Source organism: Salmo salar, chromosome 23, assembly GCF_965601325.2.
Source record: "Salmo salar chromosome 23, fSalSal1, whole genome shotgun sequence".
In the NCBI taxonomy this organism is placed as follows: domain Eukaryota; kingdom Metazoa; phylum Chordata; class Actinopteri; order Salmoniformes; family Salmonidae; genus Salmo; species Salmo salar.
Window position 1 is genome coordinate 10,084,943 of NC_138313.1, and position 16,456 is coordinate 10,101,398.

The following is a 16,456-nucleotide window of genomic DNA, read 5'->3' on the forward strand; positions in this document are numbered from 1 at the left end:
CTCCCTATCTCCTTCTCCCTCCGCTTCATGTAAACAACTCGATTTGCTGGTTCTGTTTGATATCACAGAATTGCAGGAGCACTTGCCAACACTTATTTGAAAAATAACCTGCTGCGCAAGGTTGAGACAACAGTTAAATCGAGCAAAACATAACATTGGGTGCGTAACTGTAAAAATGTAAATAGCATATAAAACTCCCAATAGACTGTACTTAGTATATTATTATAATAGCGTATCGGACTCTTCAATAATCGTGAAGCGTAGACCAGGTAGCCTATACATTAAATACACGTTTAAAACGCAAAATAAAAATATTTAAAACAATCATCACATTTCAATTGTTCCAGATATTCAACTCCACGTTGTCGGGAAAGCTTGTTGCTGTTTTCTATAAATACAACAGGAGTAAGGCTATTTAAAAACCTTTGTAAATTGACCGTCTTATAATTTAAAAAATGTTAACATATATACTTTGCCATAATAACTCTGATATTCAACAACAAGACCATGTCAAAGAGCAACGCTATTGGCGTTGATTGTGTTTTACTATTGTGCAGACAAACGCTAACGCCCAGCCTGCACACACCCCTCTCTAGGTAAAAACAAATACTATGTAGTCCAATCATCGAAATTAACATGAGCAATTCTTATTAATATTTACTTGCAGTTCAATATCTGACGGATATTAGTCTTACTTACGTGCATTTGGCGCATTTCATTCCCGTGTTTACGTGAATAGTTTTAATGACGCAGCAAGACCCACATCGAACAACGTGATTGTCGCCATTTTTTGTTGTTATTGAAATCTCTCAGCCATGTGACAAAATAATAAAACAATGTTTCCGGGTCTCGCCGCACAACAAGCTGAGTAAATTGATAATCTTCCAATTTAGTTTTTTTCGTGTGATGGATTAGGCAGGTTCCATTGACTGAAGACACCAATAGGTTGTACATGCGCAGCATTTGACAGCTTTTGGACACTGACGCCGCGGTATGGTTCGCAACAAGTACATTCCTTGATTCCTTGGTCCGCAAATGTTGCGGAATGGCACTGTCTCAGTGCGTAATGATAATGATGTGTGATGGCCAATGTTTCAGAGGGAACCGCGAAAATCGGGAATTACCGTTTACGCTCTGCATTGACTGCTGCTGTCAACAAGTGCGTTTATTTTGTAGTTTGCAGTGTTTTGTCAATAGGTCTCTTACACATGAGTGGGTTCATGAATTCGGATTTATCCTATTACCATTCATTACGTCATTATTAACTTCCTACCCCATCTGGAAACGTGCCAATCAACAGTGGTGTAAAGTACTTAAGTAAAAATACTTTAACGTACTACTTTAAGTAGTTTTTGGGGGTATTTGTACTTTACTTTGCTATTTATATTTTTGACAACTTTTACTTCACTACATTCCTAAAGAAAATAATGTACTTTTTACTCCATACATTTTCCCTGACACCCAAAAGTACTCCTTACATTTTCAATACTTAGCAGGACAGGAAAATTAGCCAATTCACACACTTATCAAGAGAACATCCCTGGTCATCCCTACTTCCTATTTTCTGGCAGACTCACTAAACATAAATGCTTTCTTTGTAAATTATATCAGAGTGTTGGAGTGTGCCTCTGGCTAACCATTTTTTTTTTTAAAACATGCAAATTGTGCCATCTGGTTTGCTTAATATAAGGAATTTTTACTTTTACCATTCGATACTTAAGAATATTTTAGCAATTACATTTACTTTTGACACTTAAGTATATTTGAAACCAAGTACTTTTAGACTTGTACTCAGTATTTTACTGGGTGACTTTCACTTCTACTTGAGTCATTTTCTATTAAGGTATCTTTACTTTTACTCAAGTATGAGAATTGGGTAGTTTTTACACCACTGCCAATAAATAGAACCCCAAAATAGATCTGAATAGCTTTAATTTGTAATTAATAATACAAACTCAATCAATGCAAGAAGTTGCAGATTGAGGATAGAAAATTAAGATGCAAACTTTTATACTGTGAAGTGAGTCAACTATGGAAATGCAATGAGCCATTACTAGCCTAATAGTGTGGAATAGTGTAGAGGTGGGTCACACAAACTATGCATGGTTGATGACCTTCCATTCTAACTTTAGATCTATAGACTTGTGATAGCAGTATAAACTGATGCCTATGGGATTCAGCTCTGTGGGCTAACATGATCTGGAGTCGTGCAGACGACCCAGGTTCTATTCTATTCTAGAATAAGTATATTCTAGACTTCAGAGAGGTTGGGTTAAATGTGGAAGACACATTTCGGTTGAATGCATTCAGTTATGCAACTGACTACGTATCTCCTTAAACTTTCATGTTTCAGCCACTTACATATGATATGGTTGCGATTGTAAATGATTCGTCTTACTCACAATAGAAAACTACAGGTACCAGATTCCCAAGTGTTACCCAGTTCCTGCGCACAAGTCATCCGCATTTTTTCTTCTTGATGTGTCGGGGAGGTGCTGAGAAATAGGGCGTTGTGGCAGCTCCTCCATTCATTCGCAGAGAAAAACCCTTTCTTAAAGACGCAGACAAGCTACTGTCCCTTGGGAACAGAAAAAAAAACATTTTCTGACTTGGTCTGAGTGAACTACGTGCTATATTACGCATACGTTTTGCAGGACACACAGGCATAAATCGAAGGTGAGGAGTGATTGTGGGCATCGGTGAGGTAGGCCTACATCGCTTGACTGTTTCCCCGTTATGTTTGTTTTTTTCGCCATAGTTTAAATCCTCCATCTGTACAATCAGAAATCTGGAAAGTTCGATTTCTCTAGCTGATTGGATGAATGAGGCTCTTTAACACTTCCGTTTTTTTCTGTAGCCTTTTTAAGTCGTAACCAATTCGGGAAAATTGGCAATTAAGTTAGATTCAGTGTAATACACTGTTGATATACTGTCCCTGTTAACTCAAAACGAGCAGAAAGTATCTGTTCGCGGACTTTGATAATAAGGTGCAATGCATACCATGGGCAACATTGAAAGATGCTTAGGCCTATGAATGTTTCATTGAATGCAGCAGGCATAGGCTATAGCAACCCTGGACTTATTTATTTTGTCTCCTCCAGACACAGATACAGTCCGTGGTGTTGCAGGCTATAGTGGAGGATGGCCAAACTGTTCCGAGCGGTGATCATGGGTCCACCAGGCTCGGGAAAGGGGACCATATCCGAGAGAATTGCTCAAAGATTTGGCCTGACACGTCTGTCCAGTGGCGACTTTATTCGGGAGAATATAGCTGCGAATACAGGTAGGCCTATTCTTGATAAATAATTAGGCATTTCTCTATTTATTGTTTACCATTTATTTATCTGTTTTTTTAATTTCATATTTTTTATATATATATATTATTTGCTATTGTTTTTTTGCCAGATATTTGTCATCCTCAGCGGGGTTGGTAGAAACTGTCAGATTTTCAGGGATACAGTGTCCTCAACCTATCTTAAAATATTAATAATAATAACAATTATTGTTAGTATTATTTCAACCTAGCTTCCTTTTCCCCTGAAAACTGGGATGGGGGACCCACTCAAGCGTTTATTTTACCCCTGCTATGTTTTAGGTTACATATTTGTTCATGTTAGCCTATAGTAGCCTAACTAGCCTTCACCTCCAGCAGCCTAAGCCATAAATTGCAACAATATTGTAACACCAGCAGAGGCCTAAATTCAGGTGAGGTGAAGAGAGTCTCTTGCAAGTTGGCACTGGGCTGGACGCATTTCTCACGCCAGAAGACTCCTATCATCCAAGACACAAAAACATTAGTTAAAGTTAGAGGCTATGGCAAATCTACTATCTGATAAGAAACTAAAATGATCCACTATCCATATTAAAAGGAATCCCAGTTATGAAACTTTCTTTGTTAATAGTCTCTGAAACTTCACAGGCCATAGCAAACTTATGTTTTGAATTTCTCTGAGATGACTTATTTGAACCCATTGACTTCTTCTGGAGCCTATTTTAATCAGAACGTGTGCCAATCTTTTTAGCCAACAAATGAAATGTGATGCAGGGAGGGCAGTAAACCCAAAACATGTGTGGGGCTGTAATTACAGTTACAGTGCCGTTTCAAGGCCATGCCTTACTAAACCCAGTTTTCCAGAATTACTATACTGGAGTTATTTACATTAATGAAGACATTCTCTTACATTCAAACTTTGTAAACCCGACTACCTTAGGTAAATCTGAATGGACACAATGAATCTTATGGTATGGTTTTATGTTTTTTGATTCTAGCCCCTGTAACGACATTGTCATGATCCAGTTTGGTCAGTAGGTCATTCAATGACATGAGTCATTTATTGATGATTTTAGTTTAGAGGTGTCTGGAGATCTTTCTGAGATATGCTACGGGACTCACTGCTGTAAAGAAAGCAATAAAAAGGGGGGGGAAGAAAACAGGGTGAATGAGTAATCATTTAGGTGTTAAAGCTACAGAGGGCATTCCTGTCTGGGTTTGCTCTGCCCCCCTTACCTCTAGCCAAAAGTACACCTCTTTTACTAGAAATCTTTCAAAACTTCCTAGTACTTTATACTTATCGGGAATTGATGACTCCTCATTCTCTTCCTCCTCTTCATTATTTCTCTCCCTCCCTCCCTCCCTCCCTCCCTCCCTCCCTCCCTCCCTCCCTCCCTCCCTCCCTCCCTCCCTCCCTCCCTCCCTCCCTCCCTCCCTCCCTGACACAGACGCTGGTGTTCTGGCTAAGACCTACATAGAGAGGGGTCTGCTGGTGCCGGACCATGTGATGACCCGGCTCCTACTTCCCAGGCTGGAGGAGATGACCCGCCACAGCTGGCTGATGGATGGTAAGACCACACACACACACACACACACCTTGAAATGCACACGCACTTCCAAAGATCTTTTTGCAGCTGCGTAGAGAAAGCAAGAACATAGAGAGGGCTAATGAATTGGCAAACAACCAAAAACATATGAGCACAGTAAGGTATCATGAAACATTGACTGTACAGGTTTGTGTCTGACCCAGAAACAAGCTGAAACAGGCCAGTCAGGCAGCACGCCAAGGTTTGTAAACAGTAGTGCAGGTTTACACCCTCTGAAAGCAGCTATTAACTAGTCTCACAGCCAGGCCAGAAGAACCAACAGTAAATACTGTATTTACAGTATGTCTACCAGTCCATATCAGTGTAGGTTAAAGGGAAACAGATACGGATGTTGTGTTTGGATTGTTTACATAACGATATGACCTTTATGATGTCACACAAAATACTGTACATAAATATTTTCCATGAAGTTGTTGTGCAGGAGCAATGTGAGATTCGCATTGCACGCACGCACACACACACACACACACACACACACACACACACACACACACACACACACACACCCCATAGTCTCCGTGCTTCATCTCCCAACTCTCCCCAGGGTTTCCCCGTACCCTGGCCCAGGCCGAGGCCCTGAACAGTACCTGTGACCTGGACCTGGTCATCAGCCTCAACATTCCCTATGAGACCCTGAAGGAGAGGCTGAGTGACCGCTGGATCCACCCAGCCAGCGGCAGGGTCTACAACATGGGCTTCAACCCTCCACACGTTCAAGTCAGAAAACATTGTTTTTCTCCCTTTTTTGTCACCATTATTATCGCCATTACACATGTTTAGTCTACCGGTTAGTCTGTCTGTTCCCACAGAACCAAGCATTAAGCCAGAGTTTCCCAAACTCGGTCCTTGGGTGGGCCCCCCCTGGTTGGGCGGGCCCCCCTGGTTGCACTACACAGCTGATTAAAATCATAAACTTAGGACTGAGTTTGGGAAAGCCTGCACTCAGCAATGGTTGCTATGGTTGCTTCAGAAGGCTGTGAAAATACGGTAACATATTATTATATTCCTAACTCTTGTGTTTGTGAATTATCAGTAATATCTTGGAATAGTGTATTGAATGTGTGGGGTTCAAGACAACTCTCTGTGAGCTGTGTACAGTTTTCATGGGTTTATGTCATTGATATAATAATAATTCAGTTGTCATGGTTCTGTTGTCCCCCCAGGGCAGGGATGACATCAGCGGGGAGCCTTTGATCCAGCAAGATGATGACAAACCAGAGGCTCTAGTGGCCAGACTGAGACACTACAAGGACGTGGCCAAGCCCATCATAGACCTGTATAAGTACGTCCACCCTTCACTTCACATTTTTAAAAGCATTGTGTAAATTGCTTGCCCTGACTATCCTGTATACAGTACTCAGAAATACTGAGTGACAATGTAGTTACAATATAATTATGATGTTCTTACAATATAATGTAATTACGCTACATGGTATTTATGCAACTTTACATGTAAAGTGTGTCCTCCCCAGGTCAAAGGGCATCCTGCACACGTTCTCAGGCACAGAGACAGACAGGATCTGGCCTTACATCAACTCTCTCCTCAGCACCAAGATCCCCAGCACATCACAGACAGACACACAATGCATCCCAATGCCCTGAGGAGAGAGGAGGGGACACATCAGACGCAAAGGCCATGCACCAGGGGATACTAATGTTAGTTAGTGAAGACGTTGGTTGAGTACATGGCTGCAAGACAAGACTATTGCTAGATGTTAGGAGCCATTAGCTTGGCAGTTATATCAGTCCCAAGACATGTTTGAAAATACAATCTTATGCACTACATAAATCAGTGGTGCATAGCTTCGGTCCTCAAGGGCTGCAGTGTATGAAGGTTTTCGTCCTTACCTTTTAACCAGAGACTGATTTCCATTTTCCAGATAGTAAGTTTAAAGTCCCATGGATGAAACGGAAATCAGCAGGACTGCAGAACATGAGGGCCTGAGTTGTGCAACTCTAAATGTGCCTTCCAAAGACTGTAAAACGAGCTTGATACTCCTATAGCACCTAAGGGTACAGAACTGTTGATTTCTGTATATCTGATTTATCTTTCATTTTGACTGAAATGACTATTGTGGACATTGTCTTATAAACAGCACACTCTATAATTTGGCTTAATTTTAGAGTTCCATCAGATGAAGAGTTTCATCTTTATCAAAAGATTTTTTTGTTTTTGTTTAATTTGAAACCGTTTTGTTGATTTTAGTTAGACCAAATATAACCTTCTCCCTAGTCTATTGAAGTTTAGTCCGCAAGACTAGACCAAATATAAAACAATTATAATGAATGGGTATATAATTGTATTAAAAAGGACCAAAGAATCGAATGTGGCCAAAGATAAAATGGTAGAATTATATTCAAAGGAGCCAGAATTATATTCAAAGAGCCAGAGGCCTTAACATTTCTAATGACTTGTTGAAAGGTTTATGAGTGTTTTAACCAATTAAAAGTGTAATGCGTATGAATTGCTGTATCAGAAAAGGGATGAGTGTGGTTAGTGGTTGGACAGTGTTTGTGGGAGGACGTGTCTTGTGTCTGTCTCCCTTTTAGATTTCAATAACACAATATGTAAATAGTCACTGGTGTAAGCTATAATTAGCCCAGTATAAATATGGCAAGCCCATTGTGGTTAGGAAAGCTTTTCATACGCTGTGTATTAACTCACCCCTCTGTTGTGCAACACTGAATGTTTTCTGTCCAAAAGTCATTTGGCTGTCCAAAATCTGCCATATTCTAAGGAAAATACAATTATTTTCTCAGAATTTCCTTTCAGTTGTTTTACTCTCAAGGTCAAACAGTAGTTCCAGGCAACATGCCTACTATGAATACAAACTAAATGTCTACCATTCAAAGCGAAAGTACTGTAAGTTTCAGCTGCATTCCCTGAATATTATTTTTGTTCATAACATGCGTTCTTTATAGGAGACTGATAGGTTTCTACTATGAGTATCGTGTGGGAATGCCACTGCAGACATATTTGATAGGCTATCATAGAAATCTATAGGCATACTGCAGTGATGCAGCATCTGTATCTACAGTGCATTCGGAAAGTATACAGACCCCTTAACTTTTTACCTATTTTGTTACGTTACAGCCTTCTTTTAAAATTGATTAAATTGTTTTTCCCACCCCTCATCAATCTACACACAATACCCGATAATGACAAAGCAAAAACAAGTTTTTAGAAATGTTTGCAAATGTATTTTAAGAAAAAAACTGAAATCATATTCACATAAATATTCAGACCCTTTACTTAGTACTTTGTTGGAGCACCTTTAGCAGTGATTACAGCCTCGAGTCTTATTGGGCATGACGCTACAAGCTTGTATTTGGAGAGTTTCTCACATTCTTCTCTGCAGATCCTCTCAAACTCTGTCAGGTTGGACGGGGAGAGTCGCTGCACAGCTCTTTTCTGGTCTCTCCAGAGATGTTCGATCGGTTTCAAGTCCGGGCTCTGGCTGAGCCACTCAAGGACATTCAGAGACTTGTCCCGAATCCACTCCTGCATTGTCTTGGCTGTGTGCTTAGGGTTGTTGTCCTGTTGGAAGGTGAACCTTCGTCCCAGTCTGAGGTCCTGAGCGCTCTGGAGCAGATTTTCATCAAGGATCTCTCTGCTCCGTTTATCTTTCCTGCGATCCTGACTAATCTACCAGTCCCTGCCACTGAAAAACATCACAGCATGATGCTGCCACCACCATGCTTCACCGTAGTGATGGTGCCAGGTTTCCTCCAGATGTGACACTTTGCATTAGGCCAAAAAGTTCAATCTTGCTTTCATCAAACCAGAGAATTTTGTTTCTCATGGTCTGGGAGTCTTTAGGTGCCTTGGCAAACTCCAAGTGGGCTGTCATGTGCCTTTTACTGAGGAGTGGCTTCTGTCTTGCCACTCTACCATAAAGGTCTGATTGGTGGAGTGCTGCAGAGATGGTTGTCCTTCTGTGGAGAAAGTTCTCCCATCTCCACAGAGGAACTCTGGAACTCTGTCAGAGTGACCATCGGGTTCTTTGTCATCTCCCTGACCAAGACCCTTCTCCCCCAATTGCTCAGTTGGCCCGGGCGGCCAGCTCTAGGAAGAGTCTTGGTGGATACAAACTTCTTTCATTTAAGAATGATGGAGGCCACTGTGTTCTTGGGGACATTCAATGCTGCAGAATGTTTTTGGTACCCTTCCCCAGATCTGTGCCTCGACATAATCCTGTCTCAGAGCTCTACGGACAATTCCATCGACCCCATAGCTTGGTTTTTGCTCTGACACGCACTGTCAGCTGTGGGACGTTATATAGACAGGTGTGTGCTTTTCCAAATCATGTTGAATCAATTGAATTTACCACAGGTGGACTCCAATCAAGTTGTAGAAACATCTCAAGGATGACCAATGGAAACAGGATGCACCTGAGCTCAATTTTGAGTCTCATAGCAAAGGGTCTGAATAATTATGTAAATAAGGTGTTTCTGTTTTAGTTTGCAGAAATGTCTAAAAACCTGTTTTCGATTTGTCATTATGGAGTATTGATGAGGAAAAACATGTATTTAATACATTTTTGAATAAGGCTGTAACGTAACAAAATTTGGAAAAAGTCAAGGGGTCTGAATACTTTCCGAATGCACTGTTGTCCACCATGCATGGCAATGCAGTACATTGTGACAGAACTCATAACATTTATAGCACCCTCTCTCCCCCGCTCTCATCAATACACCCTTTGATCTGACATCAGAGAAGGCAGCAGGGAGAGGTGCTTGTGTCTGCATTTGTACACGTGTTTGTGTGTACACATGCACATGTTTTTATGTGTGCCTGCACGTGTGTGTGTGTGTGTGTGTGTGTGTGTGTGTGTGTGTGTCTGTGTGTGTGTGTGTGTGTTACTGTAGTGAAACCTGAGAAGAACTAAGGGAGGTATTTCTGAAGACTCTTTTTTTCTATCCCCCACCAGACTTGGCTCTGTAATGCTGCATTTATAACCAAGTGGGAAGGTGGTAATCACCATATATTTTTTACATTTTAGTCATTTAGCAGACACTCTTATCCAGAGCAACTTAAATGACCAATTAGGGTTGGTTACTGGCCCAGTGCTCTTTCGGTTACTGGCCCAGTGCTCTTAACTGCTAGGCTACCTGCTTCCCTGGTTGTGAAATCGTAAATACGGCCTCCCGAGTGGCGCAGTGGTCTAAGGCACTGCATCGCAGTGCTAGCTGTGCCACTAGAGATTCTGGGTTCGAGTCCAGACTCTGTTGCAGCTGGCCGTGACTGGGAGACCCTTGGCCCTGTGTCGTCCTGGTTAGGGGAGGGTTTGGCCGGCAGGGAAATCCTTGTCCCATCGCGCTCTAGCGACTCCTGTGGTGGGCCGGGTGCAGTGCACGCTGACACGGTCACCAGGTGTACGGTGTTTTCTCCGACACATTGGTGTGGCTGGCTTCCGGGTTAAGTGAGCGTTGTGTCAAGAAGCAGTGCGGCTTGGTTGGGTTGTGTTTCAGGGGGATGCACGGCTCTCGACCTTCGCCTCTCCCGAGTCCGTACGGGAGTTGCAGCGATGAGACAAGACTGTAACTACCAATTGGATACCACGAAATTGGGGAGAAAAAATTTGGCAAAAAAATAAGAAATCTTAAATAGCAGTTGGATGCATTTACATGCTTTGAACTCGTTGAGAATTGCTGATTGGTTAATTGCCAACAAGCTGCATTATCCATAAACTAAAAGTGCAGCTATCATGCTTGTAAACTAACTATAGTGTTCAAAAACCATATTAATAGATTGCTTTTTATAAGTAATGTTTTGTTGTTGCATTTAATGCAGAAAATGCTGTTATCGAGGTAATTTCCTTAATGTCTGACATCGGAGGTCAGACTGTGGGAGACGTCGGAGCTCAGGGATGATAGTTTCACACAAGTAATTACCAGTTGGAGAGGCGTTCAAGTGGTTTTATCCCAGTCGTAAGGATAAATACCAACTTCCCACTTGGTTATGAATGCAGCATTAATCCCCTGTGCCTTAAACTGGGGTGGAACACCTGGAGTGGATTTAAACCAGGGATTAATACTGATTTTGGAGCCTGATCACCTCTGCTCTGTTTACATCTCAGACTCAACCATCAGAGGTTTGTCATTTCCTGTTGTATGGAGGTGGATATAACAGGGATCTCTCTAGATAGGCCTTCAGATAGGAAATATGTCTGGTAAAATCTAATATAGGCAATGATAAAAACCCATGTATATTTTCTGGATACTGGGTTATTACATAATTCACACGTGAGTGAGGAATTTAATTTATTCATCTATCCAGTCCAGTATTCCTTCCCAGGTTTTGTTTTCATAAACAGCAAGTCGTGATCCACTATGTAGGTATCATTCACAAGCACACAACTATGCAGTTTACAACGTATTGATCTGTATAACATCCGGAACACTTGAACGCACATAGATAGGCTACTCCATATCAGTGTGAGATCAGCAAATGGCGGTCGCAGCATTCGTTTCACTGAAGCTCACATGCAATATATAAGGTGATGATATGATGATGTCGTAGTCCTTGTAATTGTAATGTTAGCCAACCCCAGGAGTTTACATCGTACCCGAACACCACTTACAGGTCGAGGTACAGAAGGACGCATCGGTCGTTTGACCTTTGACAGGTGGCGAATGACAAATCGAAAGTCGGCATTTCTCAGAGCTCAGCTGGGGTTTCCGCGCGCATCTCCAGAGCTGAGGACGTCGGCGTTCCAGAGATAATGACAGCGAGCGCTCTGGAAGGTAGGGAGGCCTATGACAAAAAGGGCTGTTTTTTTTTTTTTTTTTTTACATCATTCGTTTGAAACCATATACGTTTTATATCAAATGCCACTGAAATGCTTCCTCTGGAGGAGCATCGTCTTCATGTGTTACTTCTCGATGATATCTGAATATTAATGATTGATTATCTTCTCTGCCCCAATAATTCTGTTGGCTAGGTCTACAGAAAGATTTTCTGAATATCGTGGTTTGGCCAACAGTAGAAATCAATCTGCGTTTTTACAAGAATATCAGATTATGAATATCCCATAGCATCGTTGATGTTTGGCTTTATTTTCAGTGCAGGTGTTTTGTCAGGCCTAGGTTATCTTTAGGCGAGGAAATGCGTAACGACGGGAAAAAGGCCCGCTGCGCTCAAGCCCTGTAATGACGTTGATTATAACCCGTAGGCTACTGTTAAAGCTGTAAACCTTTCTATACATTTGTTAATTATTATGAAACAAAAAACGTGCACTGATATGAATAATGAATCCGCCGTAGCCTAACGGTTACAAACGTTCCAAGTGCACTGAATGACAAATATGACCAAGGGGATTTTTAGACATGATCTGAGATTATTAATAATTGAACTATTTGGGAAAACTCTCGAACACAATTCTCAAAGGTTCTATTCTGTGAGACATCAAAATGGAAAATTACATGCTTAGTTAAAAAAAAGCTGACTATGACGGGGATGATTCATGTTGCTGAATGCGCGTTTATTGGAGGCGGACAGATTGCAATGGAGGGGCAGGTTGACGACAATCCTTGAAAAAAAACATCAAAATATTCTACTAATTAGCCTATTTGCTATCATTATCAAATTAATTATTAAGCTCAGTTTTAAAGGGAAATGGGTTTTGCTGAGGAAGAATATTAGGGAAATCCCTTGTATGATCCAGTCGCTTATGCGATTTCCAGTTCTGGTTTTTCACACGACGGCAGTTGGTGCTTTCAAGACAACTGGACAAACGAGGTCAAATAATGACGTCAGTGATTTTCAGGGGGGAAAGTCGGAGCTCGAGAAAGATGTCCGTGTTTCTAACTTGGAATTCCGATTTGGATGACCGTTCAAAACTATTTTACCCAGTCGGGGTTCGTTTTTTTCGGAATTCCCCCTTGTCTTAACGCACTGATGATTACATTATATTATCGAAGCTAGATGAATTCAGGACTAGATTTTTCAGTGTAGGTGTAGCTTATTAATATGAGTTATAGACATTAGTAGCCTTAATTATGAGCAACTGACCAGATAAAGTCTAAACTTGATTTAGCTATATGGCATATTTCTCTTATGCATGAATGCACAAAACATCTTAATAGATTGAATAATGATATATAGCATAGGTCTATATAGAAATACTATGGGAGAATCTCAATTGCATACTCCTGAAAACCCATTGGTGGAGAAGGTCAGAGGGTCTGGCCCTCTGGCTTCCTCATCCAATGGGTTTTGAGAAGGAAGTGAGGAGAGGACTCGGAGTATGCAGTTGAAAATCTCTCTATGTCTGCCAGTGGACCCTAACCCTACCCAGCAGATTCCAGTGGTCATTCCATTTTAACCAGTATATGGATAATCATTAATCCACTATCCACCCTTAAAGATGATGGCAAATCCAATGAATCTAGTAGAATAGCTTATTTTTGATCAGTATAGGCCTATTGAAGAGAACGATTGTATGTTTGGACAGTTGGCCGGACTTCCATACTATTGTTGTCTTCAATATGATATGGACATGCCTTAAAAATCATAAAGTAAAGGCACCCAACATGGATGCCACAGAGCAATGTTTGAGGTGGTGTACAGCTGAATAGCTGAAATAAACATCAGTTTATGAGGCAAAGCTCTTGTAAAATATCCCAATGTCTTTGTTAAACTTGAACTTCTCTTTAACCCACAGTGTCTTATTAACATTCAAGACATATCCAAGTGGTTAAACCCCTCCTATAAAAGTATGAAGGAGTTCAATGTGGAATTTAAAGCCTTAGGAAGTTAATAAAGGCAGTAGTACGCTGGGTTATGTAGTTATTTATTAAAAAATAAATGGCTGTCATTGTTTTTAGCAGGTTTATGATTGTCTCTCCCTGTTTGCTGTTCATATTCACTTATCTGTCCATTAGGAGGAATTATTTGGAAGTGTAGTTGTCAGTACAGTGTGAGATCTGCTTTTAAATCTGGATCCCAAATTCAAAACGGGTTATGAGTACAGTGGGCACTGTCATTATCAAAGTGATCGCTTCTTGTATCACACAGTTGTGTGACCATAACCATAAAATACCATGTCACCAGTGGTAAAAAAACCCAGCTACAATGTCAGGACATTACATAGCTTTTTTTGATGTCCTGGTCCAGTTTTCTAAGTGAAGGTTGTAACCATTTGTATTGGAGACTGAAAGCAGGAGTTGACATCCTGAAGCAATGCATCAGGGGGAAATGTCTGATGTTGGGAGGCTGGCTTTCAGAGGAAACTACATCATTCAATGGAGCGGCACTTTGTGTCCGGTTACGTGGGGAATCATTTATCTTTTTGGAAATTCCCTCCCCTGCTGTGCTTTCAGTCCAGGGCTCCTGTTATAAAGGGTTTCCCAGGCCCGGGTCCCGCTTTAAGCAACCATGCAGCCCCTCAGTTGCCAGGGGACTGGGCCAAGGAAGGAAGCATGTTCCAGAACTCCAAGTAGCTGACGTGGGGCTGCGTCCCAAATGGCACCCTATTCCCTATATAGTGCACTACTTTTGATCACTGCCCATTTTGACCAGAGGCCTATGGCCCTTGTCAAAAGCAGTGCACTGTATAGGGAATAGGGTGTCTAGATCTTTAATGATCAACAGACTGAAGTGCTCCCCCAGTCCCCCGACAAAGCCCAATGCTGTCCTACAGTGCTGACTAAAAGACTTCAGCACTTTAATTCCTTTATAATGTCTGTGGAGCAATACTGTATAGCCTACAACTGGCCCATATCCAGCTTAAACTATAGCCCCTTAGCAATGGAGACTATTGCCTACATAGCTTATAAGAGCCTGAAAAGTTTTCTGTAATAATATTGTTAATTTAAGCCTTAATTATTATTATGAGCATATGAGGATGTTGTGTTAACTATAGGCTGTTAAAATATGTTATTAGAAATAAATTTGGGAATATTTTCGTATAGAATAGAATCAATCCTATGTAGGCTATCCTGTAGGCTAAATCACATCTACAACCTATGCAACATTTATATTTTCTGACAAATATTAGCCTACTGCTTTGTAAAGAAATAACAATGAAACAGGCGATCGTTTAGTCACCTACTGCCGACATGGTGTGGTCAGGATTGGCCTGGAGCAGAAAGCCTGAAAGGACCCATTAATTCAACGGGGACTGGCAGGCATAGCGGTGGATGTGCGGCGTAGTAAATGCGATCCCGATGACAACGTCCTGCTTATGATATCGCGGAGAAAAGAAAACAGGGAGAGGCGGTGCTGGAACTGCTAGCGCTTATCTGGTGGATTATTTCTAAACAGATATCTGAGATTTGTCGTCGGGAATATGTGCATGCAGTAGCTTTTTTTGTTGTTGTAGTATTTATATGTAATTCTCAAATCCACGGCGCAGAGCTGAATGAGATGAGCCTACTGGGTGGCTATAAGAAAAAGACCTGCAGTTACGATGGCTATGAATCTTTACAGTTGGTCGATAGCAGCGGTAACTTCAATAACGGGGGAGGGAGAGGCAGCGGAATCGGCGGCGGCTCGGTAGCAGCAACCCTAGGAGGACCGAAGGCAGGCCCACTGTGCGAGGACGACTGCAGCACCATGGACAGCTCAGGTAAGCAGCTCTCTCGCCATGGGAGGCGGTGTGGCTCACGCGCAGCAGGCAAGAACAAGCTGCGGATAACGCTGCTCTGTTGCATGCGAGGCAGAGCACGCACGCCTGTCGCTGTGTGATACTCCCTGAAATATATTTAATTGAATAAGATTAGTGTAAATAGGTCCAAATAGATTATCCATCTAGCCCATGTTGTCTGATGTTTGTATGTCTTGTTTCCGTGCATTACATCATGTAATCGTGGTTGTCTCATTATCTAGGACTATATCGTTCTGCTTTTATTTTGTGTGAGTCGAGCTGATCTCATCATAGTATATTTCGGGTTGAAACAACATATGTATGCCTGTTTTAGCGTTCACTACTATTCTAACAAAAATGCTTAATGTTGCAGTCTTTTATTAGGCTACATATATTGTAATAAAACTGCAACTATTGTAATTCAACATGCACACTTTAGACCATAAACATTAATCCCTATCAATCACCCTGCTAAGGTGAAGTCCTAAGTGATTACCAATGATAGTAATAGACAGATTGACAATAGCTTACATGGCAAGAAACTGCCCACTAACCCTATAATATAATCAAATTGTTCTTGTTCCTTTTTAATAATTTTATGTTGTGAATTTCCTGCATATACAATTGCCTATGTCAGGGATTTTCAAACTTTTCTTGCCCAGGGACCCCTGCCCAGGAAAACCGGTTACCCAGACCGGACCCCCATCATATGTTAACAAAAAAGTATGGTCTTATCATCAGATGAATGATAATGGCAAGTAGAAGTAATCAACATTTTAAAATGAATAGATTTGGTAGACAGTGTCATTATTTTGACCTCCCCACAGTTCATTCGAAGTGTGAACTAACATAGTCTATTAGCTAGAAAGGTATCTTGGCAGCGAAGAGTACATTTTGCTATTGTAAAGCTAGTTTTCTGCAATTCTACACATTTTTCCATTGAGCTGAGAGAAAATGTTGCCGTTTAGAAGCTAATTTCCAGAAATTCT

At 41.3% G+C, this 16,456-nt stretch overlaps 2 protein-coding genes across 8 annotated transcripts in view; both read left to right on the forward strand.

Moving 5' to 3' along the window:
- Positions 1-711: 711 nt before the first annotated feature.
- LOC106584033 (adenylate kinase 4, mitochondrial) lies at positions 712-7,640 on the forward strand. Of its 4 annotated transcripts, none has more exons than XM_014168832.3 (6): positions 712-991; positions 3,102-3,283; positions 4,720-4,839; positions 5,423-5,595; positions 6,042-6,160; positions 6,351-7,640. In XM_014168832.3, exons 2-6 carry the CDS (start codon positions 3,142-3,144, stop codon positions 6,478-6,480), a joined length of 684 nt encoding a protein of 227 aa, XP_014024307.1. In that variant the 5' UTR covers positions 712-991; positions 3,102-3,141; the 3' UTR covers positions 6,481-7,640. The 4 variants fall into 4 exon arrangements, with proteins under 4 accessions (XP_014024307.1, XP_014024304.1, XP_014024305.1 ...); XM_014168829.3 differs by lacking the exon at positions 712-991 and adding an exon at positions 2,464-2,676; XM_014168830.3 differs by lacking the exon at positions 712-991 and adding an exon at positions 2,476-2,704.
- A 3,683-nt stretch (positions 7,641-11,323) lies between these two features.
- LOC106584035 (auxilin) overlaps positions 11,324-16,456 on the forward strand; it is a 56,326-nt gene continuing 51,193 nt past the window's right edge. For 2 of the 4 annotated variants that reach the window (XM_082967908.1, XM_082967909.1), the window contains exons 1-2: positions 11,324-11,625; positions 15,311-15,449. In XM_082967908.1, the coding sequence (XP_082824034.1) occupies positions 15,437-15,449 (13 nt within the window). In that variant the 5' untranslated portion in view covers positions 11,324-11,625; positions 15,311-15,436. Of the gene's footprint in view, positions 11,626-14,978; positions 15,450-16,456 lie in introns of those variants that run through there. The other 2 variants (XM_082967906.1, XM_082967907.1) reach the window with 2 other exon arrangements.